Consider the following 25,618-nt stretch of genomic DNA (forward strand, 5'->3'; position numbering starts at 1 on the left):
TGAGAATGAAGTGAACATCGAAGCTCGACTCTTGCAGAGAAAGAGCTCATATATATACTCTTGCATCTCCTCAACAATGACAAAGGCTCGAACGTACTCTGGTGCCTTTTGGGAACACCTATCGTGTGCAATGAGTAACAGCAGGTCCATTCGTCTGTGCATCTTGCATTTCTAACTTTGCATTCTCGTGATATATAACTGCCATGACCATTCTATCATCAAAGCAGGCAGGAGTACGCTCAACTAATATGATTCTTGCCCAGACTTTAGTCGGGATTGCGAAACGACAACAGAGACATAAGACACCAGTGCTCAATATAGCGTCAAAGCAATTCTGAATACGCGGAATCCATGCTCTATCAAGATGATTTCCACTCATCTGGTGTGGATAAAACCAGTAATAGTTTGACTATCAATATCATTTTGTACGGGCTCAACACGAATGTTTACATAAACCAAGGCAGATGTGCATTGTGATGACCGCAGGCTAGTTGAATGAATCTAAGCCTGCAGTTAAGGACAGAATAGTGTCTAGGACCAAAGAGGCGGTCTAAATGAAGACTTGACGTTTTAGTTGAAGTCCCCAAGATTTCTCTTTCCTACAAGCTCGATTTGACCTGAGTCCTTGTGGGTTTTCGCCCAACCCTCTTACTCTACACGTCAGTTTCAACAGTAGGATAACCCATCAATCAAGCCTTTAGTGAGTGAATGTTGGCCAATGGCTCCAACTAGAGATGCGTAGGAATCAAAGTTCTGACTTACTGACTGCAGAGAGCAAGTACAAAATGGTATCTTCTGATAACTTGTATGAACGAGGTAAATCTAGATCAAGACTACCAGCCCTATTTTCTATTGTCTGGCACTGACGCTGCTTTCCATGTCAATGAGCTTCGATTCTCTGGCAGCTCCGACACCTACATAAGATCTGAAAGAATAATCTAGCAGGTACTTAAGGAATACACGAACTAATCTTGCCGTAAACCACACAAGTCAAACAAGTGCATGTCTTTCTTCTTCACTTAAGGGCTACATTGATAAATAGTTACAGATCTCGCTAACCATGGCTATGGTTTCTCATCCTAGTGAAGTTACCTTCCACAACGATCTAGGAACAGAAAGCTAGTATTAGGGGGCTTGCAACTTGACGTTACAAATTGTTTATGAAGTCCACGACCAACCTTGCCTCTTTTACATGTTTCAAAGACAAATGGCTGACTGCGGAATACGGGAAACACGAGAGAGCCAAGCTTTAACATGCTTGGAAGGCGAAGACGGAAGCGGACGTCGAAAAGGAGAAGGTAATATGGGCGGAAACAGCTGCTTAGGACACAATAAGGCTTTGGCGCTAAGGTCAAGTAAGACTCCTAATGGGCGCTTGTGAGAGTGAGGGCTATTATGAAATGGCTTTGCCCAAATCCTTTAAATCTCATTACCTACATTGATCCATCAAAACACGTATAACATCAATGATACGTATGCTCGAGAGCATATTGTTAGCCGCCTAATCACGATCTTTGTAGTACCTAGATTGCGCAATCGCTTCTTCTCGCTACTGCGAATTTTTAGGGAATGCCTAGTCTAGCCGGCGCACTTCCATTTCCTACTCTCTTTGTACAGCCCTTGGTTACCTAAGTCAGCCCTGTTCCTATGCGTTGGCGCAGGCTCTTTATGTACATGCCAAGACTTTCAAATATCAAAGGTTTACGGCACGACACCGCTAGAAGACCTTCTGCAGACAATTACCCAGGGCAGACGCTTAGCATTAAAGGGGTGAAGCGTCTTTACCGACCTTGAATGCCGGAATACTCGTACACATGATTTACCAGGGTTAGCCTCTTATACGATGAATACCTACCGTAAGAATAAGAGTTGTACGAGGATAGACATCCTTGCGACTCGGCAATATGTATGACTGTGAGTAGGAACGATCCTTCTTTCATAGGGAGACCCCCACCCTAGTGAAGTACCGTTCTTTCCGATACCTCGACTCCAATTCATACATGGACGCCCGGACCTAGCGCCAAAGCTACTTGATATAGATTCAACGGTATTTGATGAGCAGAATCATACTAAGAACGATGATCAAGCGAGAACTTGGCCGATCAAAAGTTAGGAGTCGTCGAGGACACCGGCTAGGCATTGGCTAGAGGGCTCAACATAATACCAGCACTTTTCTTAGAGGCATCATCAGTATTAAAGTATTCAATGGAACTACGCCGTAATACAGAGCACATGATGATTAATCTTGCGCTTGGTGTTATGAGATGGTGAAATTACAATAATTTAACATAATAAATAAAGAAGAGCAAGAGGAAGTGGAACTAGAACTACAGTAGGGTTGTTTAAGTATTTAGACACGCGCCAAGACCTTGGAGAAGATCCGTAGGGCTACAGCCAGCTCAGCAAGCATTCACCTGCTACGACGAGATCAAGCCCTTCATCCGAAGGGCTGTATCTATAGTCACGTATATTTATGCCTTGTACATTCACTAGATTTGCTACAAAAGTTCCTGCATTGGCCAGAGCAAAACTACATAAATGCCCAGTATAACCATAACATCTTACAGGTTAATACTTGCACTTCGGTCTCAATATAATTGATTAGCCACCTCGATTATTTGTGATGTTTTAGCAGCAATTATGTGTGACTGTAGATTGCGTGAATTTTCTTCTCTCAAAGAGGCCCAGGTATCGATCTGCCAAGACCAGAACCCCATGGTCTAGATCCTCTAACCACCTAATGGGGATAAGCACACGAAGGAGTTTTCACCATAGAGGTCCAAATCATATTTCCCTGAGCTCTGGATGCTATCTTTACATGTGACCATCACATAGGTGCTTGAATAGGATAGTGTATAACACCCAGTAAGACACAATTCTCATATTCTCCAACGTATTTTACCGGTGAGCGGAACACTCCACTCAGATTTTCACACTTCCATCTTTCAAGCCACGTTGCTCAAACCACCAATAATGTCTTCAAATTCTAAAGAAGCCAATCTCGTTCTTGCTGTCGCCGCTATCAAACAAAGCCCAAAACCCAGTATTCGAGAAGCCACAAAGATCTACACAGTCAGCCTTAGCAACCTATACGCCAGAATGAAGTAAAAACGCACTCGACAGGATATACGCGCCAACTCTACGTGGTTGACTCCACTCGAAGAAGAGACTCTAGTCAAGTTCATTCTTGGCCTAGATTTGTGAGGATGTTCCCCCTGGCTTAGTGCTGTTGAAGAAATAGCCAACCTCCTCCTCTCGGAATGTGATGTGGGATATGCTGGGCAGCACTGGGCTTCACGCTTCGTCCAGTGACATCCAGAGCTCAAGACTTGTTTTAATCACACATACGACCGGTGCCCCATGACCCCCAGACAGTCTTGTTGAAGCTGGATGTCAAGTTACAGGCTCCAACACCGACCAGCCCTCTTCCTGAAGGGACCGACACTTGGGCTTCTTTGACGCTACAAAACTCAACACAAGCCCTCTCGCAGTCTGCCTATGCCATGGATCAAATTGCCCATGACCAATATCAAGGAAGCTCTCCGACGCCAATTTATGATACTATCGACTAGTTTTCAAAGGGGACACAGGCAAGCAATAATGCACGAGGTGGTGCTTTTACGTGACTAGCAAATGAGACACTCAGCAAACGTCGGAGAGCCGAAAAGACACACATAAGGCAGGGAGAGGCCCTTATTGTTGGGAATTCTCAGGAGATTCTAGCTCAAAAGAATGTTGATCAGCAGGTGGCTCAAAAAGTGCGACAGAATGGCAGCCGGCCGAAGCGGACTGCGGCACGTAGTCAGCACTGTGGACGTTTTTGCAAGATAGGCCATAATGCAAAAACTTGTTTAGAAGATGTAGGATCATCTGGCAAATCTAACTGTAGTTATTTTAAATAGATTCCTTTTCTGGTTATTACATCGCAGTTCCATAATGAATGCAAGGGGTATTGGGAAGTGTTCCGCTCACTGGTAAATTACGTTACTAGTAACTGGAAACTTAGGCACGAATCTCAGCTATCCTGCAATCGAAATGTGCTACAAACTAATTATTGCTCTTTTGTTGGCATTACAAAACAGAATGCCTCTCTTATTGAAAGGCCGCTGTGCGATTCTTGCATTATATACAAGTTGGGTTGAAGTCCAGGAAGCAAGATCTCGGAATGATTCCATCGGTTGCATGGGTTTCTCGTATGAAGAAGTGTCTATAAATATCGTAGTTCCAAATCAACAAAGCACAAGAGCTTTCAGCACTAGGAACCGAAAACTAGAGCTAGAGAGGACATGATGCTAGTGCGGTGTCATCCTCACAGCCAATCATCTATATGGTCGCCTGCGTGTTACCATAGACAAATCGTCCAAGTTGCACAAGAAAGTAGACATTTCAGTTTAACTCAACTACATCCGCCAACTGTATGCGCAAATCAGTCAACGCCAAGTCCATTAAAACTCAATCCATACAGTGACGCTTTTTGCTTCTTCTGTATTTCATTCCTCCGATACTCATTGCTGTCTTTCTGTGTGTTTAAAATTCTTATTTAGCTAAGCTCTTTTACTGGTTCCCTTGCTGACAGAGGTCGCTCATTTCCCTCAACTCATCATGCAACATATCAATTAGAGCCTTTGTTCTACCTGTCACTAGCCTTTCCTTTTAATTTAGAAGATCGATCCAATAATCAAGTTTTTTTTAGGAAGAATTAACACGTCCTGATCGAAATAGAAAAAAAATGAAAATCAAGGCAGCATTTTATTGGAGTTAATAGACCAATACTTCCTCTGGCTGAAGACCCACAAAGGAGTTGCTATATAACGAAAATAGGTTATGAGATGGAATAAGTTTATCATCCTTAAAAGTGGGGCTAACACTTGGCAGACCGTAGCTCGGCGAACACAACGAAGCCTGTTGTGAGGATTTTAAAGTTCTACTCTCAAAGCAGGGATACCATATACGGCGATGGCGGGTGCTCAACCCTTGTTATTCTGGATAGAAGTAGACATGCGTGATCATACGACCATTGGCCATACGAGTTTGAATATCAAGTCCCCATCGGTCAAAGTCCTCAATGATGCCCTCCATCATTTTTTGCACTACAATTCACAGATTACTTTTTAGTTCGCTTCAATTGAGAAAACCAGGGCCAATACACCTTCAGTGCCGAGTCGAGGGCTGCCATATACATCATTGCGTAGTGTCGTATGGGTGTGGATAACTCAACTGAGAAGCCATCACGATATAGATTTACTATGAGCTCATTCTTGGGCTAAAACTGCAGTCATGTGAGCTGGCCTTTCTTGGTCTCACTTGTTGACTATATTCTACTACTATTTCATTTCACTTGCTAGTTCATTTTTGGTTCAGGCACCTGTTTCTGCTTTCTGGTTATCATTGCGACTGTGTCCGATTGTGTTGAGGCTATTCTCACGAAACTCATTCCGCTACAGGTAGTCCAACGCCTGGAAAGTGTTGGCTTTAACCGGGTCCGTATTTCAAGCTTAGCAAGTCCCCCAGATCTAGCCATAACCTTCCTCCAATACTAACTGTAGCTGAGAAGTAGAATCATCGTCTTGCGCTGTCTTCTTCTCCCAACAGCAACCAAATTTGTCCCCGTTATCGCGAGGTTTGTCTCTTGTATCTAGACTTTATGTGCTTTGTCATGAGGATTGAGGCCTTCATCACAATCATCTGCAAGCTACTGGGGAGGACAGTAAAACGCTGGAACTATGGTGTCGTCGCCGTCTACATCGCAATGGCAGACTGCATCCTCCCAATGACAGTTGTCGATGTTTGGCGCATCTGAAGGTGAAGGATGGATATAGGGTTCAACACTTGGGTCTGCCAAAACACCCTTAGTGGAAAGTGCAACGAGCACGGCGGTCACCCAGGGCTGCATAGTTGTGTCAAAAGAAGGCCGAAGAGAGAGGGACTTTTAGGCAAAATGGATGGTTATAGAATGAAAGACTGTAAAAAGGGCGGGCCGCGGTGAAGAGTATGAAAAGGTTGGTGTTGCGGTGATGGAACGATCTTAAGTAGAATATCAACGCTAGGAACGTAGCCAATATATATAGAAATACCACTTGTACTGTTGCCAGCAGTTCATGTCTCTTACTAAATGAAATAAGATACATTTGTATGTGCGTGCGTGATGCATTGAACTTCATACGGTGTGAGCGATACATATCTTAGAGCAATATATTTGCTCGCAAGTGCTTGTAACAAACGCAAGCCAACAGGACCACCTATTTTAGAGTCCTTTAAAGATTTCAAATTTGAAAGAGGTTTTCCGGGCTCATCTCAATCTGGCATCTCATAAGTTCGGCGACTACTAGAGGACTAGCTACACTGGCCTCCAGTTTCACATTTTGTTTTCGGGATATCATGACTTCGTAGCCAGTGTCAACGCAATTAGTTAATATAGACTTGGCTGGAACTCTAGGCAGTCGAGACCTACCGACCAAAAAGTCGACGACAACCATATAGAGAACTAAGCCCTCAGATAGTTATTTAACCAGAATAAAAGACTACCTATACGAGCGTTGCGGCTTGGACGACAACCAGACAGACTTTGGCACTGGATGTTTCGACTAGAAAACATCATTACAAAAAACGCACATACACCACTATAGTCTAAGCAGACCTACCTTTGTCTACTTTGCGTTTCCATTAGAAATCTCTAGCCATATTCAGGCTCGCTTTTGTGTCTTATGTTTGATGCATTAATTCAAAACCGGGTTCTATTTAGCTATACTTAATCCTAGCAGGACCATACCATGCCACGGACTACCCTCCCCCCTCCCACTGTCCGAGAGCATTAATTAATTGTATTTGCGCTCGGATTTAGATTTGTAATCACATCAGCCTGCTAGCTCAGTGTTTTGGGACATTCCAACGTGGCATTGTGCGTATTTAACAAAACGCTTACCACATGAAAACTGAAAGAATATCTGTCAACGGCCTATCCAAAAGTGAATGGCCAATAATGGCTTTTTGCACTCCCATTCGCAGACTACTTTTTAGTTTGCTTCAATTTAGAGAATCAGGGCTAATACACCTTCAGTGCTGAGTCGAGGACTGTAATATACCATGCACCGCCACCCTTTATGTGCGAATCCCGGAGTTCGTTATGAAGCAAGTAGTCCTTGGCAGATAGAATAGGAGGAGAGTCTTCACCTGGACGTTTTCGACGAAACTCCGGTCAGAACAGGAAGGTCCAGCCGAGTCGCTGGCAGAGAAACTGAGCAAAGAAAAGGCAGCCAAGGCTCACCTGGACCTGCTCAGCAAGGAGTCACAAGAGACTATGTGGGCCTACTCAGACGGCTCACGTAACAGTGATGGAGACACTGGAGCAGGCTGGGCTGTCTACTTCCGGGGCAAAATACTCGCACAGGGCAAGGGCTCATGCGGCAGATACAGAGAAGTGGCGGATGCGGAAGCGATTACTACCCTAAAGGCAGTCAGAGCGGCCGCTAAAGCCGCCCCCTCACAAGCAGAAGGCCTGAACCTATGTGTCGACAATTTAGGAGTGGTAAAGCGGATAGGCCGGAGGATGCAGAAACCGGGCACTTCGCAGCTTGCGATAGACGAGATCCGCCGCACCCTCGCAAGATGGCAAGGCGGATCAGACAACCTGGCCCTAGAAAAGCCGGTGGGCAAGGTGCACTGGGTCCCAGGACACAGCGAAGTCCCGGGCAATGAAGCAGTCGACCAGCTGGCCAAAGCGGGTTGCAAGAGCGAAGACCTTCTGGTCCCAAAGGCCACAATGTCACTGACGGCAGCAAGAAGGTGGAGGAATGAAGCCTTTAAAGCAGACTTCCGAAACTGGATGAAAGAAAACTGCCCAAAGATCAAGCACCTCGGTGGAGCGCTGAACTGGCCGAGACCATATGACATCGGCTGGATGAAGGGGCTACACAGAGGCACAGTCGCCCGGATCCTGGCAGCGCGCTCCGGACACGGCGACTTCAAAGAGTATCACGTGCGGCTCAACAACAGGAACGCAGAATTACACTGCCCAGTCGCAGGGTGCGATCAGGCCAAGACCTTTACCCACCCATGGGAATGTCTAGGCAATGAGAAGAACCTGTCCATGAGATTTGTTCGAAAGCTCCTCACAGGAGACAAGAGCTGCAGATATCTGGCAGGGAAACTAGACCCTAAGTGGAGGGTGTTCCGCATTGGGACGTGAGAGAGGACGGTGTGGGAGAAGGTGATCTGTCGGGAGAGAGTGGAAACGAGCAACAAGGTAACTTGGGAGCAACTGCGCTTCGCTCGCCAAAACTCTATAGTGAACCTTGCAGAGGGTTAATTTCTGTCCGGTAACCAGTCCGGCGTCGTTTGATCTCTGTGATTCCCGTAGACGTTAAATATATTCAAGTTCAAGTTCACCTGGACGTCACTTATCATCTTGAGGCCATCCATATCCTGTAGAGCATAATACTTTGACAAGAAATTCTCCGATCCATTCATCCAGTGGAGTGGAACTTGGTTTGGCAGCGTATGCTAGAGGCTAGAGCCCAAGCAGCCCACTATTGGATAGGCCAGTGTCCATCATCCAGGCATATGAAGTATGTGCAAAGCCCTGTTGTGAAATCTTGACCCTATATCTATACACGGGAGTGATGGATGTATATATAAATCGGTTGAGATCCGCTCTTCAAGCAAGAATTAGATAGACATACTTAAGATCAACAACCACATATTCCTTCTTCTTCTCATTCTAGGGCATTCAGTGCGTCCTTCTAGTATCCATTGTTACAAGTACACTAGACTTTCGTCGGGTCATGCATTTGATTTGAATATATTTAACGCTGACTAGAATCACCAAGATCAAACGACGCTGGGTTGGTGACCAGACATAATTGACCCTCTGGAAGGCTGGCCACACATCTCGGACGAAGGAAGCACGTATGCCCCCAAGCAGGCTTGTTACTCGCCGTCCTCCTGCAGTCGTCATATACGAAAAAAGGAAAAGAAAAGAACTAAAAAGAAAACAAAACACAGCCAGAAAGAAGGAAGCAAAAACCGTGCACGTAGCCCCCAAGTCAATATCAAACAAATCTGAACGCCCCGCCTCTCTTCCCGAGAGAGAGGACCATAACCAAGCCTCCTTCTTGCTTGGACCGCTCTTGCTTGGACCGCTGGACCAACGCCATTTTGCCTCAAATGATACGATCGAGTCGGCTGATGGGGGGAGACAAAAATCACCAAACGCAGGCAGCAAAGAGATGTTGGATAATCCGTAATGAAAGGTGGCTTAATAGGAAGAAGAAATGCCAGAGGCCTTTAGCAAACAACCAAACGTTATGGCTCAGGTGAAAACCGGTAGACTAGTGAGTGGAACCCGGCGTCGATTTATTGGCGAAGAAGAAAACAACAGCTCTGTTAGGAAATGCGAGCATGGCCAAGCAAGCCGCCTTGTTCCTGCCAGACCCAGTCCTACAGCTTGGTAAGTTGAAGAGGCCCTGTGACTGCTGGTTTAATGTGCAAGATCGCAGTCAGTAAGCAGGGTTAACATCCATTCGTCTCTGTCTTGCTCTCATCTCTAGAGACCGATGACCGTAGCAATTGTGATTTTAGGCCCGAAGTGCTTTTGGTCACTAACCACTTGATTGGTTTCTTTGATACCTCAATGCGCGGGGGTAATGGAGTTGAGCTTTGCTCGCCACCGGTGTGTGAGCAGAGTCGAGCAAAGAAATAAACGGTAGCCGCGAGCCCAGCACGACTGGGGATCTAGACATGACGGTACAGTGTGTCACAACTACGCCTGACACTGCGGCCATGGTTTAGGCACTCTTTACCCCGACCAACTAGCCGAGGCATTATTTTTAACCAAGTATCGCAAAGAAAAGAAACGCAGGTAGGGGACCCAAGAAGATCGAGAATAGCATTGCAGTCCTTTGGTAGACAGATGGATACATGTCAGCGAGGACTAGTAATACCTGAACACCAGCCGTACAATCATGTAAATCACATCCAATATGCGAGGGCAGCCCGCGGATCACCCATCATTGTAGCAACCGACAACCGCCCTAGTCGCCTCAAAACGCACTGACTCAAGCTGATATTCGCTGCCTTATCAATTCTACTCAAAGCAAGTCCCCAAAGACTTGAAAACTAGGGTAATAACACAGGCTGCACATGCTCTTGTATGGTTTCGTTGAGAAAAACATAGGCATTCCCTGATTAAAGTCACAAGAATTAACAGTAGATATTAGGAGGACGTACTGGATGTCTTGTGAAAGAAAGAAACAAGAAATAAGTGATATTGAAGTTGTTCTGTATGTATCTAAGTCTAGTCCGAGTAGCGGATCTCAGCCGGTTTATACATGTAAAGGAGCGAATCAAACAAATGGATGTATTGGCATAAGAACAGAAACGATCGTTGAAGAAGAAAGAGCTAACTAATACTACAGATGGTGGAGGGTTCTACGCTACTTTATACTGGTAGAAAGAGGGACTGCTTCTTGCTGAAGGTCTAGACCCCCGGGACCATTCCGGGGGGACGGTTTGAGAGAGGCCTTTAATGTATAGGCCGTCTCCGGTGCGTCTGAGACATGTCCCAATGGATAGGCTGTTTCCGGTGATAGCATCTAAGACAGGCCTTGAACGGATAGGTTGTCTCAGGGGGATTGTGTCTAAGGGAAAGGCCCTAGGCAAAGCCTCTATGGGTTGCAGACCCTAACAATATATCCATCACTACCATGTTCTAGATCCAGCACATGGGCCTTGAAAGAAGACCCTTGATGTCTGATACTAACCCTAATGTTTGGGCGAACTGGATCAGGGTCAGCAATCCTGGTAACCCTGACTTAGGTTACTGACAAGCATGGCATGTTTTAGATGTCTTCAACCTAGTACTGTTGCTTTCTACCACCTAGCCCATCTCCACAGTCTAGCATATCTACAGTATCTCCTGTACTTTACTATCTTCCTGCGTCTTTTCCGCCTCCCTTAGGCTCGGGGTCGAGCCAGCTCCAAGTCTCATATGAAGGGCCATACTTCCATCTACGTTTTTTGTACCGCCGCCTTACCACCCTGCTATGCTTATTTTTGGATACCCTAAGCAGTATAGGCGGTGTACATCCTCCAAGAGCCATCCTTGCTATCGCAGACTCTATAATACAATAGCAGAAAAAAAGGCTCAACCCATTTAGTAGGATCTTTTTAGGATCGCCACCCGCACTCCCCTAGAGCCTCCCCTGGTGGTAGATAGAGGCTTTGCTCAAGCTGAAAAATAAACTAGGGGACTAAAACATGGAGCTGCTCACTAGCGTGGTAGCACCAGCCCTAAACAGCCCATCGTGCATGAGACAGCCCAGCTATAGAAGACTAGTGTGTACACAACCAGATCCTTGGCTGTCAGCTTAGCTGTTAAGACATGCATCATTATGCGCAGTAATTTTCAAATAGTGAGCCAGGGCGTGCAACATTGCAGGTGTGTAAAGATGATGTAGCTTAAGCAGCTTGAAAGGTAGGATAAAAATCCCGCGGGAAACAAGATCATGAGTGCTCGCTCGGATATTTCGAACAGACATGGTTTCTGTTGGATGAATGTTGGATGAACAACATGGAGGATGGGTATTGTGGGGAATCTGCCTTCTGTCGGATTAACCCTGGGTAAACCCGAGCCTGAATACTCCAGCTTACTTTAGAAAAAGAAGAGAGAAACAAGCTTCACCAATTCCATCAATCTGTACACCAGCACGGTTCTACGTGGTTGTACAGGATAACGAGTGACTTCAAAAGTGATGTAACTGAATTCAGTAGATTGTTCCGTTAGTTTCAATATTTCAACGTTGTCGCTATCCACTGCTTGGTTTTCCTCTCTACCCCAAGCCTTGTTTTCTTCGTGTGGTACCTCCAGGAGATCTTCAGCCACATTAGCTCTTTAGGCATGGGACGCCACGCAGCATATACTCTGCTATTATTTCATGGCGCGTGGCGTCTGTGTGGCGCTCTGGCGGTATGTCAAGAGAAAAACATGGATGTCCCTCCCTGTCGTGCACAAGACAGACACGAACGCGTTGCCAACATGACAAGGGGAAGAAAGATGTTGGGTTGGACTGTCTCGCTGTGATTGCAACATCACATCAGTTCGACCAAGCGGAGAAACGGACTAGAACAGGTACCGGAGCTTCAACTATATCATCGCATAGAGCCTCATGAATCTAACCGCCTTTACTTTCTTGCTCTCAAGCGTCAAGCGATGGAGAAAGCCTTGACACTTGGATTTTTCATTTCAATGCGATCTTCCTAGGAGGAAAACCCAGGCTGTTTGCTCGGCGTTTAGAGCGCTAGGCCTGGTACGCAATTCCTACTGCAAAGTTTTTGGCAGCAGCTTAACCTCAGGTAATTGGCCATGCCCTCAAGACCAGGTAGAGGCACTTGCGTACACAGCCCCTCAAAAAGAGGTCGAAGAGCGATTATTCTCCAACTCTCGTCAGCCATATTCAGCAGATTCCTTAATACTATGCTAGCTAAGATATAAGCAAAGCAGTAAATGGCTCGAAGAGAGCCTTCGTCATCTTTAAGTAGCAGACGGGCACGTCGTCAGCAGGCCCTTGAGCATCAACACTGGCCAAGCTACGAGCGAAACTATATTTTAGAGTCTGAGAATATTTCTCTCAATCTTTGACATGCTTCACTCGAGATGGCATGTGGCTCGTGGGGTATGTATTTCTACACACAGCAACCCACCTGAAGCGGGATGATGTGAGGATGCTTCCCAGGCATCTATAGCAAGGGGCTAATAAACGCCAAGTCTGGCTATCAGTATGTGATAAACCCCCCTAAAACATGGATTTATTAGCTGGGCTTTACTGGGGACTAATTGTTCTTGAGTGTAGGAAGAAGACTTTCGACTTTCGGACAAGTGCGCACATACACTCATCCGCCTCTCTATCTGTGACTATCGTCCTATCTTTTTCTTTCCGTCCTACTCCCCCCATCCGTCGTTGCAGTTCCGACATTACACAGATCGGCTATCTCGACTCTAATCTCCAAGGCAATACTTCCTATTTTCTTACTAATTGCTTCTTTCCAAGCTATGACCAACCCGACATATCAAACAGTTTAGTGGGGTTGGTATGATATTTTATGCAAATTGTCTTACTTACGGGTTGCAACACACTGTCTATAATACCCCAGTCACACCCTTGTAGTGGACCGCTTGGTTTAATCACCATGGCACGCCTGATTCCGAGCTTAGCTCCGTACCTATGATTGGACCCGGTAGAATTAATGGTGGCGATAAATCTGCGTATTACACCCTTCTAAAATGGTGGGCCACACTCATTCTTGGAACAAGGAGCCCGAGACTCTGCCTACCGGATCCTGCCACGTGCAGAATGGAGTCCTTAAGTCGGGTGAAATATCACGATGGTATTTGCCAATAGAAACGATAACGTTGAGAACCGAGGATAACTTTTCACTTCAAAAAGCAGCCGAATTCCTTGGTTCATAAAGGCCTCTGGCGCTACATAACTTGGGCGCATCTTGCCTGCTTTTGCCATCACGTGAAGCTCGTGTTTCTCTTCTCTACTCTCAAGTCTCTTACCTTCGCCTTCACCTTTACTTTTACCACCACCACTACTACTACCTACTTGCGCTACTTCTAGCACCTCCACCGCCAAGATGCGCTTCCTCCTCTCTATTCTACTCTCAATCGCTCCTGCCCTTGCCGCCCCATCCACCAACGGTGATGGCAAAATTGAAGCCAGAGGAGGCTCAACCCGCATTGTTCATGTCTTTTCAGATAAAATCGAACCTGCCGAGCTTACGGCCAATTTGGGCGACAGTGTGTGGTTCAAATTCGGCAATGGAATCAACTCTGTTGTCCAGAGTGAATACGATAGCCCTTGCCAAAGCTCTGCAAAAGGGATTGACTCGGGCATCTTTTACAATCCCGAGGAGACACTTTTCCATGAGGAAGCGTTTATTATTGATATTAAGAACAATGAGCCTATTTGGTACTACAATGCCGAATCTGACAACTGCTTTAAACATAAGAATGTTGCTGTGATCAACGCTCCTGAAGACGGATCGCAAACTTTGCTTGATTATAGCAATAGAGTCAGCAGTGCTGCCAATCCTAACAAGTTTCATCGTCGACAGGGGGGCGGAATTATCGAGCTTCGTAACTCGGAACGCTGGGGAAGTTAAGTGCAAAGGCATATTAGGGCTTGAAGAATCTAGAAGTTGCTACATAAAGATGTAGGCAGACGGGCTCTAAGAGTTTATTGGCCTTTTAGTCGGTAGATTACTTGAACATGATGGAGACAGTACCATGTGGCCAGGCTACTTGTCTTTTACAGGGTCTAGCAGGGGCTTCATAGGGTTGTAATATCACGTGATAGACAAAAAAAAGATGCCGTCCTTGTACTTGTACTGTTGGCCATTGTGCACCCAGCTTTTTAACAATCATACACATCTTGCTTCGAATCACCATCTTCTTGACGTAGAAGAAAAGGCGAAATGCTTTTCGGACATGCCAATATATTCCATCTCGAATTAGACGGCCTAGCGTCTTCAAGGGCCTAAAAGCCGTAGTTAAGCATCCCTTTGTTTCTGATAAATGCGTAAAAGTGTGCTGTGTTTTGACAAAAAGTTGTTTGAGAAACCTGAATTTAACTTCAACAGACATGATACTGCCAAGGGTTTGCACGAGATAGCTGAATTGCCTGCAGAAGCTAATAGGTAGTAAGCTCTGGCTCTGGGGAGAGACTAGAGACTTGCTACTGGCGGCGTAAAAAAGGCGAAGGCGGGTGGCTACTATTACCTGTATCTAGGGCCGATACTGACTTCTTCAGTTTCCTACGGCTGCGTGCCCTAGATCTTGATTCTATATATCCCTAACTGTTTAAACAGAGGGGGAAACACGGCTGCTGCTGCGTACTAGGTAAGGAGTGACTATAGCAGGTCGCCTGTGCAACCTGCATTGACTACAGCTTGTTGGCCATATATAAGTACCTGCTCACGCTGAACGCAAAGTATCATATGCAGTACTATAGATTCCCAAATGGAAAGCAATAACTCTTTGAGACTCTTGCTGACGCTCGTGTTAAAACACGCAGCACAACTATTGCATTTCAGCTCGTGAAATTAGTGTCGTTGGCGAAAGCAGGCCTTGATAGAGTTGGGAAGATCTGCTAGCTACGTGCTATGGTAATAGTGTGATTTGCGTATTGACCGAAGAGCTACATAGAAGCTTTGGCCACAAGTGGCAATCTTGTAATCTTTTTAGGTCGAATTGTCGCGAAGGGTCGGGTGTCTTTTGTATGAGGTTGCTAGTTAAGAGAGCTGGCAAAGCATATGCTCGCAAAACTAAGTGGTGACGTCATCTCTGGCTCTGTTAGGGCCTCTCCTGCCTTGGATCTATGTCACTTTAACATCATGGTCTCCAACGCTGCAGTCTTCACTAGTGAGGGTTTAGGAAAGCATAAGTCTTACATACAGACTCGGCAGAAGATAAGGGGGCCAGCTCAAATCTACGGCAAAGCCGGTGTATTGGTAGCAGGGGAACACGGATCAAGGATGGAAGTTCGTCTAGCTTTGTTATGTGCCGGTTCCACAGTTCAAATTGGTGGAATTTGCGCTGCCTAGACGTATCTAAGCACACTTGATCTTGTCGGGAGCTTCTACACACAGTTCACATATAGCCCGGAACCTGTGCGGAGCTACAGTCTCACGCTAAGCAATAGCAGCAGTTGGGTCTGCCGGCTTTTTTACTAAATGATTATTGAAGTTGCTCTATGTCTATCTATTTCTTGCCTGAAGAGCGGATCTCAACCGATTCAGATGTCTTGACCAATCACATGGGTCTTGGAAAGAGGCGACTTCATGTTTGATACTAACCCTAACGTTGAGCCGAACTAGATCAGGGTCAGCAATCTTGCTAATCCTAACTTAGGTCACTGACAATGGTTGGCTGTGGAAAGCTATCATGCACGTTGTGCATCAGTTAAATCCCAGGAGCCATGCATATCTCAGGGTCACAGCCAAAACAACGCAACGCGATGCTATTGGTACGAGAAGTACTCAGCCTTGGGCAGAAACTCAGTCTTCTCCGCATCTGGCCTCCATAAGCTTTTCTACCGTACAAACTAAACCCTCACAATTCTAAAGATCACAGTTCTAACCATCTCATCATCCAACATTATCAATCGTTTACATGCCCTAGAAAGTCAGAAAGATGGGATTATCAAGGATATTCAAATCCCCCTTCAAAAAGGCCAAACTCTCACTTCGAAAGTCGGGCTCAGCCACACCATCCAACCTCCCCCCACCTACCTCAACCCAGTCAACACCTCAGCCAACCGGACAGTCAACACCTCAGCCCACCGGACGGACACTACAGGGGGCGTCCTCTCCACCACCAGCAAAGCCCAAGCCAGTGTCATTGCCTAGCCTACAAGAGAAGATTTGGCAACAGGCGTACAGTAACTTGGAATCGGAAGAGCCAACTCTAGTAGAGGCATTCGAGAAGATCATCCTCTCCCAGCTCCACCCCGGCACGACTAGCACGACATCCACCGATCGAATCAAAGTCACACCGCGTCAAATGAAACAGTTTGTTGAGGATGGGATCGATCGAACGAAAAAAGAGATTGCCTTCAAGCAAGGAATCGACGACGGCTTGCAGGCAGTGAATTCTATCAGAGGGATCATAGATGGAGCTATTCGCGTTGCTCCAGAAGCCGCCGTCATATGGGCAGCTGTCTCCCTTGGAATAGAAGTACGTGATTACAGGATACCTGTAGGAGGATGATACAAAGCTTCATGTTCTTAGCTAACATCAAGTAGGTTTTGACTGGCCCCGTCACTGAAGCGCTCAAAAATCGCCAAGGCATCCAGTATGTTTTGGGCAGAACAGAATGGTACTGGAAGTTGGCCGGCTTGCTGCTTGACGAGAATAAAAGCAATACAGCCACAGTTCTTCTACGTGATGGACTGGAGAAGAACATCGTTGAGCTCTTTCAAAAGCTCCTCGAGTATCAAATCAGGAGCATATGTCTCTACGACCGTAACAAGGTTGTCACTGCTTTCAGGGATGCGCTGTTGATCGACGACTGGGCAGGCAAGCTGGCTGAGATCAAGGAAGCCGAAAGGTCTGTGCAGGGTGATATGGATCAGTACAACACCCAAGACAGCCGGATGAAAATGAATGAGCTCAAAAATACAACAGCTGCTCTTCAAGAGAGTCTGGGAAACATTCATGCAGAAATGCAGAGCCAAGCTGAAGACCAGAGAAGGCGACAGGAGGATGACAAGGACAAGCAATGCCTGAAGGACCTTTATGTGACAGACCCTCGCACTGACAAGAAGGATATCGAAAATAAGAAAGGCGGCTTGCTGGAAGATTCCTACAAATGGATTCTCGAACACAAAGACTTCCAGAACTTCAAAACCAATGCGGAAAGCCGAATCCTCTGGATCAAGGGGGACCCTGGCAAGGGCAAGACGATGCTGCTTTGTGGCATCATCAACGAGTTGGAGTCAGATCCGTTAATGTCACCCTACTATTTCTTTTGCCAGGCCACAGGCGGTGACCGGCTCAGTACGGCCACGTCCGTGCTACGCGGCCTCATTTATCACCTTGCACGCTGCAACCCACAACTCACCAACCACGTGAGGAAGAGGTACGATTACATTGGTAAACAGGTATTCCAAAACGAGACCGCCTGGCATAATGTCCGTGACATAGCAACTGATATGTTGAAGGATCCAAGCCTCAAAAATGCCATTCTGATTGTTGATGCCTTGGATGAGTGTATGGTGGACCGGGAACACCTACTTGACTTCATCACTGAAAGTTCGCCTGCCAAATGGATCGTATCAAGCCGCAATTGGGTAGATATTAAAACAAGTCCAAATGGCACAGATCAAAAGGTCAGGATACACCTCGAGTTGAACCAAAATTCAGTCTCCGAGGCAGTGGAATCCTACATCAACACCAAGGTCGATCGGTTGTCCGCGGAAAAGGAATATGATCAGGCTACTAGAGATGGTGTCTTGGAATATTTAAAGAAGAATTCTGGTGGCACTTTCCTTTGGGTAGCTCTGGTTTGTGGAGAGCTTTCCAAGCCAGGTATTCAGCAACGCCACACTCTACGGAAGCTTGTGTCATTTCCGGCCGGGCTTGATTCTCTATATGAGAGGATGATTGCGCAAATGAACACATCAGAAGATGCGCAGCTGTGTAGGGAAATTCTTGCTACAGTCCTGGTGGCATATCGTCCTCTCACCTTGAAAGAGCTACGTGCCCTCATCAAGGATCTGGGGACCTTGAAAGACAAAGAGATCAAAGAGGTCATCACATCATGCAGTTCTTTGTTGTGTCTTCAACACGACATTGTTTCCTTTATGCACCAGTCTGCAAAGGACTACTTGCTTACTGAAGGTCCTAGCAAGATACTAGTATTACCTCGTGGTATTGAACACCAGCACAAGTCTGTTTTTGCAAGATCACTAGACCTTCTTTGCGAAATTCTTGAACGCGACATTTATCACCTGCAAGACCCAGGGTATCTTATCAACGACGTTGCCACTCCTGACCCTGACCCATTGGCTGCAATTCGATACCCTTGTATCTTTTGGATTGACCATCTTCATGACTCGTCCGCTACGTTGTGCAGCAGCGAACACGATACAATCTCGGACTTTTTCGAGAAAAAGTATCTTTATTGGCTAGAGGCCCTCAGTCTTCTGCACAGCGTCTATATCGGAGTGAAAGGAATGGGAAGACTAGAAACCTATCTGGTGAGTAGTTCTGTATGGGGAGAATTCTTTTTGAGAGTGCAAAATCTAACATTTCGCAGCAGGACAAGTCATCCAAGAATCTTGGAGATAGAGTCAAAGATGCTTGGCGATTCCTTCTATCACATGCAGGGGTCATTGAAATTGCCCCCTTGCAGGTTTACGTATCAGCTCTCATATTCAGCCCGACCAACAGCTTAATGAGGAGAATATTTCGCGACGAGGAACCAAGCTGGATTGAACCAAAGCCAAGAGTTGAGGCAAATTGGGATGCTTGTCTGCAGACTCTTGAGGGCCATAGCGATTACGTGACATCAGTGGTGTTCTCAAACGATGGACAGCGACTGGCATCAGGGTCTTCAGACGAGACAGTCAAGATCTGGGATGCGACTTCTGGTGCGTGTGTGCAGACTGTTGAGGGTCATCATCGACAAGTGACATCAGTGGCGTTCTCAAACGATGGACAGCGACTGGCATCAGGGTCTGATGACAGGACAGTCAAGATCTGGGATGCGACTTCTGGTGCGTGTGCGCAGACTCTTGAGGGCCATCATGAACAAGTGACATCAGTGGTGTTCTCAAACGATGGACAGCGAATGGCATCAGGGTCAGGGGACAGCACAGTCAAGATCTGGGATGCGACTTCTGGTGCGTGTGTCCAGATTCTTGAGGGCCATAGCAACACCGCGACCTCAGTGGCGTTCTCAAACGATGGACAGCGACTGGCATCAGGGTCTTGGGACAAGACAATCAAGATTTGGGATGCGACTTCTGGTGCGTGTGTGCAGACTCTGGAGGGCAGTAGCGTCACCGTGAGATCAGTGGTGTTCTCAAACGATGGACAGCGACTGGCATCAGGGTCAGGGGACAGCACAGTCAAGATCTGGGATGCGACTTCTGGTGCCTGTCTGGAGACTCTTGAGGGGTATCACAGTTACGTGACATCAGCGGTGTTCGCAAATGACGCGCAGCGACTGGTATCGCAGCCATCAAGCGACCAACCGTCTTGCCTTCACTCTAAACCCCATAACTATAGACTCAGCAATGATGAGATATGGATTTTGCAAGACGGGCGAAGGAAGCTTTGGTTGCCACCATTGTATCGTCCTAGACGTTTTGCAGTAGCACAAAGAAGAGTTGGATTAGTCCTCCCGTCCAATCGTATCATCGTCATAGGATTCAGGACTCCTGGCTAGCTTGATCAATTTTGAGGCAACGTGAAAAGTGTCTACACTAGATCAAGCAGATTAGACTGCACGTGACTTTATATATATATATCTACACATTTTCCCGCTAGGCGTAGAGTTTTAACCCATTAACAGCGTCATCTGCACCTTTAGAGCACTAGAACTTGCATCTTCCTACATATAATTTGTAGTTCATTGGCTTTCATATCAAGGCCCGAAATGAGACTCACAAGAGAATCAACGTTTTATACAATGTTTAGGCTTCATTACTTGGGTCCTAGAATGACACATAGGGTAGACAAAACGGATGAGCATATAGTACTTATATTGATCTCTTAGTTGTCACTGGATCACCATGTGATTTCATCATCCAACTTATGCTAATAGCTCTGGAGCAGACGCTGTCAACCAAGTATGCCACTAAAAGTTGCAAATAATACTAGTAGAATAAGGCATTGTCCTGTCAACCACTTAATGGTTTGAATGTTCATATGAAAATCGGGCTTGTTTTTATCCAAGTTGATTCGCTATTATAATATATCCCACGGGAGAGAATCCGATAGTTGTAGAATAGATCTTAAAGTTTGAATCAGTTAATTCATTAAAGGTATTACTTCTACACTACGTTCTTGGACTTCATTCCTTTTATATGGTCCTCATGTAACAGTAGATATTAGGTGCACGTACTGGATGTCCTGTGACGAAGAGGAAGAAGGAAATAAGTGATTGTTGAAGTTGTTCGGTATCTGTCTAAGTCTAGTCCGAGGAGCGGATCTCCATGTTCTAGATCAAGCACACGGGCCTTGGAAGAAGACCCTTAATGTCTGATGCTAACCCTAATGTTTGGGCGAACCGGATCAGGGTCAGCAATCTTGGTAACCCTGACCTAGGTTACTGACATCATGAGTCTTAAGCCACAAGATGTTTGAAGAAGTGAGGCATACATGGGACGCCACTTATCATGTATAGTGCGCCACGCAACACCTCATAAGCACAATCCAAAAGGAATGAAGTGTAGGAGTAAACCTTTAATACAACCAACTGACTCAAACAACAAGATCTATTCTACAAACAGTAACCAGCCCATAGTCTAGATGCTGAGAGGTTTCAGAGGCAACAAAGCGGGAAACTAGGTGTAGATAGCTAGTTCACCAACACCTGTTGAGGAGGAGGAAAACTACCTAACCCTCCTGGCCTAAAAGCACTACCTCGTGCATTATTACCTATGTCCCCTTTACAAACTGATTGACAGCATCATAAACTAGAGCCCAAGAGCTTTCTTGATGATAGGCCCTTCGACCATTGACATAGACAAACTGTAGGACAGCTTGTGTCGGGATGTATGGTATCAAACAGACCCAAGTGCCAGTCCCTTCGGGAAGAGGGCCGGTCGGTGTTGGAGTCCGTAACTTGACATCCAGCTTCAATAAGACTGCCTGAGGGTCGTGAAGTAATAAACTGGCCACTCTGAATCCCCCTTAAATATTTGCTTTTTGCCAAAACAAAAGAAAAGAGATCTTTAAAGGCAGCAAAAAACTCAACCTTGGTTACATGGGCGATCTGGTACTTCATGAGCTCTTCAATATTACGACCATACGCCCACTTTAAGGGACTAAAGAGCCTAGCATCAAGTGGTCAAGGAAGATGGGACAAATCTAAGGGCATGCAAAGTGTGATAATCTTTTTCTCCTGGCGGGATTTTTCAAACTCGGCAAGTTGTTGACTCTCTGGCCGTCCACTAACAACATTCGATATTTGCCTTTTGTACGAGCAGCAGCATGTTTATTGAAATGTTTTATCCATTTAAGGCAAGTTGTATTCTCAGTCTATTTATTCTCAGTAGACTTGGTGACCCAGGAGAACGGGAGGCTACATTCTGTGTACTAGTTACCGAGGTGGTAGGATCCCTTGACCACGTTAAACGGTGGGATCACCCAACGTTCGGCATTAATTCCCAGGATCACTGTAACCAATTCTAGATGTCCAGGTTGTACTGTTTTTGCCTTTCCACGTCGTTCAGATCTGGCGACTAGCATTGCTGATGAGATCATGCCCATCATAAACCCAGTCTCATCGAAGTTATAGAAATCCACATCAAGGACACCGTAGTTGACCTCTATGTTCGCCACAAGCTAAAATCACGCATTAATGATGATTAGGTCTTCACACAAGACTCTGTGCCAGTCAGACGCGTGATAAAAACGTGTTTTGACCTCTGGTTGTCGCTGGACGAAGCATGAAGCCCAGTGCTGCTCAACACGTCCTGTGTTGCGTTCTATGAGGAGGAGGTTGGCTACTTCTTCAATAACAATAAGCCAGGGGGGGAATCCTCGCGAATCCATGTCAATAATGACTTTGACTCGAGTCTCTTATTCGAGTAGAGTCAATCTCGTAGAGTTGGCGCGTACATCTTGTTGAGCGCATCTTCCCTTCAACCTGGCGTGTAAAGTGCTAAAGCTCGCTGTGTAGATCTTGGTGGTCTCAGATACCGATTTCTAAGTTTTGTTTGATAGCGGCGACAACAAGAACGCGATTGTCTACTTTAGAGTTTGAAGGCATTATTGGTTTGAGCAAAGTGGTTTGAAAGATGGAAGCGTGAAAACCTGAGTAGAGTGTTCCGCTCGCTGGTAAATTACGCTACACTTTACATATTTTAGTGATGAAAAGGTACAGAAGCATTGCTTTTCACAGTGGCCTAGTTTCATCCCTACAATATCCTTTCCAAGAGAGGACTACTCCATCTTCATGATAAGGTTTAGAAGCCCGTATACGTCATGCTACACACAAATACCACAAGCTATGTGACTGGAATTGTCTAATAAATTGTCATTGCTTGTGAGCCAGCCTTCACAGGCTTCTAATGGTTATCGAGTTGGGCAATAGTCTGGTCTTTTAGGCATTACTCCCCTCAAACAGGCTGTCGTTGTTAGCACTATAAGACTTGTACTTTTGATTCAATGATAAGTGAAAAATCGATAAACCAAGATACACATGTATATGACCATCTGCTAAACTAGGGCTGGCTTCAGTTACTTACTATGCTATTTTGTTGGCCAAGTTGAAAGCCCAAGTCTTTTATGACCTTGATATAACTCTCGATTGATCGGGTATCTTCGCCAAGATAGTTGCTCGTATGGTCGGGGATGTCATTCTTGATACCCCAATCCCAAGCAGTTTTATCTCTGAGGTTACTCCCAACATTGAATCGATGATATGTGCCAGTACCGTGATATATCTTTTTGAGTCGCATTTCCTCTGCTTTGGAACTTTCTGCCATCATTGTCAACGACTTAGCAACCGAGTTGCCTTCTGTATCTTCCAGCTTGATGGTATCGCCGAGACCTGTACCGATGCTTGCAATCACCATCTTATAGTCTTTGAATACCGACTTAACCTCTTTGATTACATGCCCGCTCGGGTTGTTAGAGCCAAAGCTAGCATCGATAAACTCGATATTGTCCCGGCCCATTTTGATCGAGTCAAAGATTTGGACTGCTGCGGATGTTGCTCTGGCTACCTCCCAAATCTTGCATTCGGCGAATGCTCCAGGAGCATGATATGTTTTAAGAAGGGTCGGTGTAGTATCGATATTCACCCTGGTTCTGGCCAGTACCATGCTGTGAGAATTTACGTCAAGTTAGATGCATATTCTTCTGGATATTAAGAACTGAAGCTTACGTTTTGACACATGATTTATTGCAGTAGAGTGCATTACCGTGCAATGATTCATTGGCTGGATCATGCGCCGGCAAAATCTCACGAACTCGTTTCGATTCATACTTGGAGATTGTGTCCTTAATGGCCTCTTCCAGTCTTGGGACAGAAAGTTTGACGGAGCTTTCATGACCCTGGAGACTTCTATCTTGCTGGGGACTTTGAGTAAAGGCTTTCCTAATGATACTTTTGTATTCAATGATAGCTTCCGCGGCCGACATGGCCAAACGGCCAAGTAGGATAGCAATTATACTGCATGAAAACTGTCAATATGGTGACTCGGCCGTTCAAGAGTTGGTAAACAACGTACCCTCCAGTGCCTGAACCGCCAATGAAATCGAACACTTGACATGGCTTAGGCAATTCACTGGCTTCGAGTTCCGTTTGTATAGTTTCCATGATGCGTTCGATAATTAGAAGGCTAGACAGGCTTCGGACTCCGCCGCCATCTAAATCTTGTTAGTCTGAACGTGGTGGAATATGATCGATATACCATACCGAAAGAGAGGACCATAACGGGGCCATCCTTGCCAGACTTGGGGATCTCTACCATTTGGTCTGGTATACAGGAATTCGGTCAATAAACTGGGTGGGCTCAAGGAAGAAGATCAGGGTGAGAGGCAGAAATACGCCAAGAAAATAACAAGTCAGTGGTAGATTGCTTTGTTGGTAGCTTTTTCAAGAGGAGCTCTGCATTGCTATTTTTTTAAGATTTCAACCCAGCAGCAGCTACACCAAGATTAGAGGAGGGTGCCTGTCTATATAACGTATGAAATGAGAAGAATTAATTGATCACACCAATAAGACAGGGGCTCCCAAAGCCGTGAATCTCGCCTGGTTTCTACTTGCTCAAAGGATACGTGGGGGCTTGCCACCCCAAAAGCTGATAACCGCATCACGACTACTCCAAAGTGCGAGGTCACGACCCGTGGACATCGGCTTTCATCCGTATCTGGATCACCCGACTGCCCAATGACGTCCGCCTTTGCTGCGAAATGATACTTGGAGTAGCTACCATGGTTTCAGCAATTTTAATATTACCTCATCGGAAGCACTCTAAGGTTTTAGGTACTTGGCCTCCTTGGTTGATGCCCAACTGTGTAGAGGCGATGGATGGCATTGGGCTTCACCCACTGCTGGAACGGGCCAACGATAGGGAACGGTGAGGTTTGTGAGGCGAAGAAGAAAAAGCGAAAGACACGATCTCAGGCCTGACTACGGATAACGCTTTGCAGGTGTGATGAGGCAGTGCATTGATAAACCTGCTCATCACAGCGTACAGTGGCTCTCTGTTGACGTATGTTGTTTGGAACGGTGTATGGAAGAGGAACTGAAGAGACATAGACAACTTAATCTCAAGCCTAACGCTCTCACTAGCTATGACGTAACCATCCATGTTGTAACTAATGCTGTCAAGAGTGGAAGCTAGCATGGGTTTAGAAGCAACGCACTTAGGTTACACAAGAAGACAAAGAGAAGGCATTGAAAGGAATTAAGCAGAAGTTGTCAATAAGACTCGATGGAATATTCGCGGCTGTGTCTATCAACATGAGCTAGTGGCTACAGGGTTGATTTTAGGTGAGGTCACGACTTCACCACACCACACAGCTACACAATAACTACTACAACAGCCCAGACAGTTTCATGTAGGCCGTCATTTATGCATATGCCAAGATGCCTAACAACCGCATAACAGCAATCTCGTCCGAGTTTACATTCGATCTTTGCGTCAGTTCATGCCCAAATCAGCCTGGTGCTTGATCGGACAGGCTTTGCTGTTAGGGGAGAAAAAGAAAGCCCAGATAGATGAGGCGGTCACTACGAGCGGCAACTCGTGCTTTGATGATACCGCATGCTACCCACACTTTTGCTAGTTGCACACAGCCGGTGAGAATCTAGGCCATATCTATTTGGGGACGGTGAATCCCTGCAAGGTATGCGGGTTACATTTTTGAAGGGAGTTT

The 25,618-nt window shown here is 45.9% G+C and overlaps 4 protein-coding genes across 4 annotated transcripts; 3 read left to right on the forward strand and 1 right to left on the reverse strand.

Annotated features, from left to right (window-relative positions):
* Positions 1–7,083: 7,083 nt before the first annotated feature.
* HOO65_100022 (putative double-stranded RNA/RNA-DNA hybrid binding protein) lies at positions 7,084–8,185 on the forward strand (the record flags this gene model as incomplete). The annotated part of the gene is made up of 2 exons (XM_071004692.1): positions 7,084–7,116; positions 7,205–8,185. The coding sequence occupies 2 exons, from the start codon at positions 7,084–7,086 to the stop codon at positions 8,183–8,185; spliced, it is 1,014 nt and encodes a 337-aa protein (XP_070855799.1).
* Positions 8,186–13,632: 5,447 nt separating this feature from the next.
* On the forward strand, positions 13,633–14,160 carry HOO65_100023 (putative GPI-anchored cupredoxin; the record flags this gene model as incomplete). Its single annotated transcript, XM_071001702.1, has 1 exon — positions 13,633–14,160. One exon carries the CDS (start codon positions 13,633–13,635, stop codon positions 14,158–14,160), a length of 528 nt encoding a protein of 175 aa, XP_070855800.1.
* A 2,029-nt stretch (positions 14,161–16,189) lies between these two features.
* HOO65_100024 (Vegetative incompatibility protein HET-E-1) lies at positions 16,190–19,949 on the forward strand (the record flags this gene model as incomplete). The annotated part of the gene is made up of 3 exons (XM_071004640.1): positions 16,190–16,732; positions 16,801–18,756; positions 18,816–19,949. 3 exons carry the CDS (start codon positions 16,190–16,192, stop codon positions 19,947–19,949), a joined length of 3,633 nt encoding a protein of 1,210 aa, XP_070855801.1.
* Positions 19,950–21,823: 1,874 nt separating this feature from the next.
* HOO65_100025 (Vegetative incompatibility protein HET-E-1) lies at positions 21,824–24,207 on the reverse strand (the record flags this gene model as incomplete). Its single annotated transcript, XM_071004655.1, has 5 exons — positions 21,824–22,072; positions 22,978–23,557; positions 23,619–23,906; positions 23,965–24,103; positions 24,153–24,207. 5 exons carry the CDS (start codon positions 24,205–24,207, stop codon positions 21,824–21,826), a joined length of 1,311 nt encoding a protein of 436 aa, XP_070855802.1.
* Positions 24,208–25,618: the final 1,411 nt, after the last annotated feature.

This window comes from Ceratocystis lukuohia (genome assembly GCF_044167205.1).
Source record: "Ceratocystis lukuohia strain C4212 chromosome Unknown Supercontig10_pilon, whole genome shotgun sequence".
Taxonomy (NCBI): Eukaryota; Fungi; Ascomycota; class Sordariomycetes; order Microascales; family Ceratocystidaceae; genus Ceratocystis; species Ceratocystis lukuohia.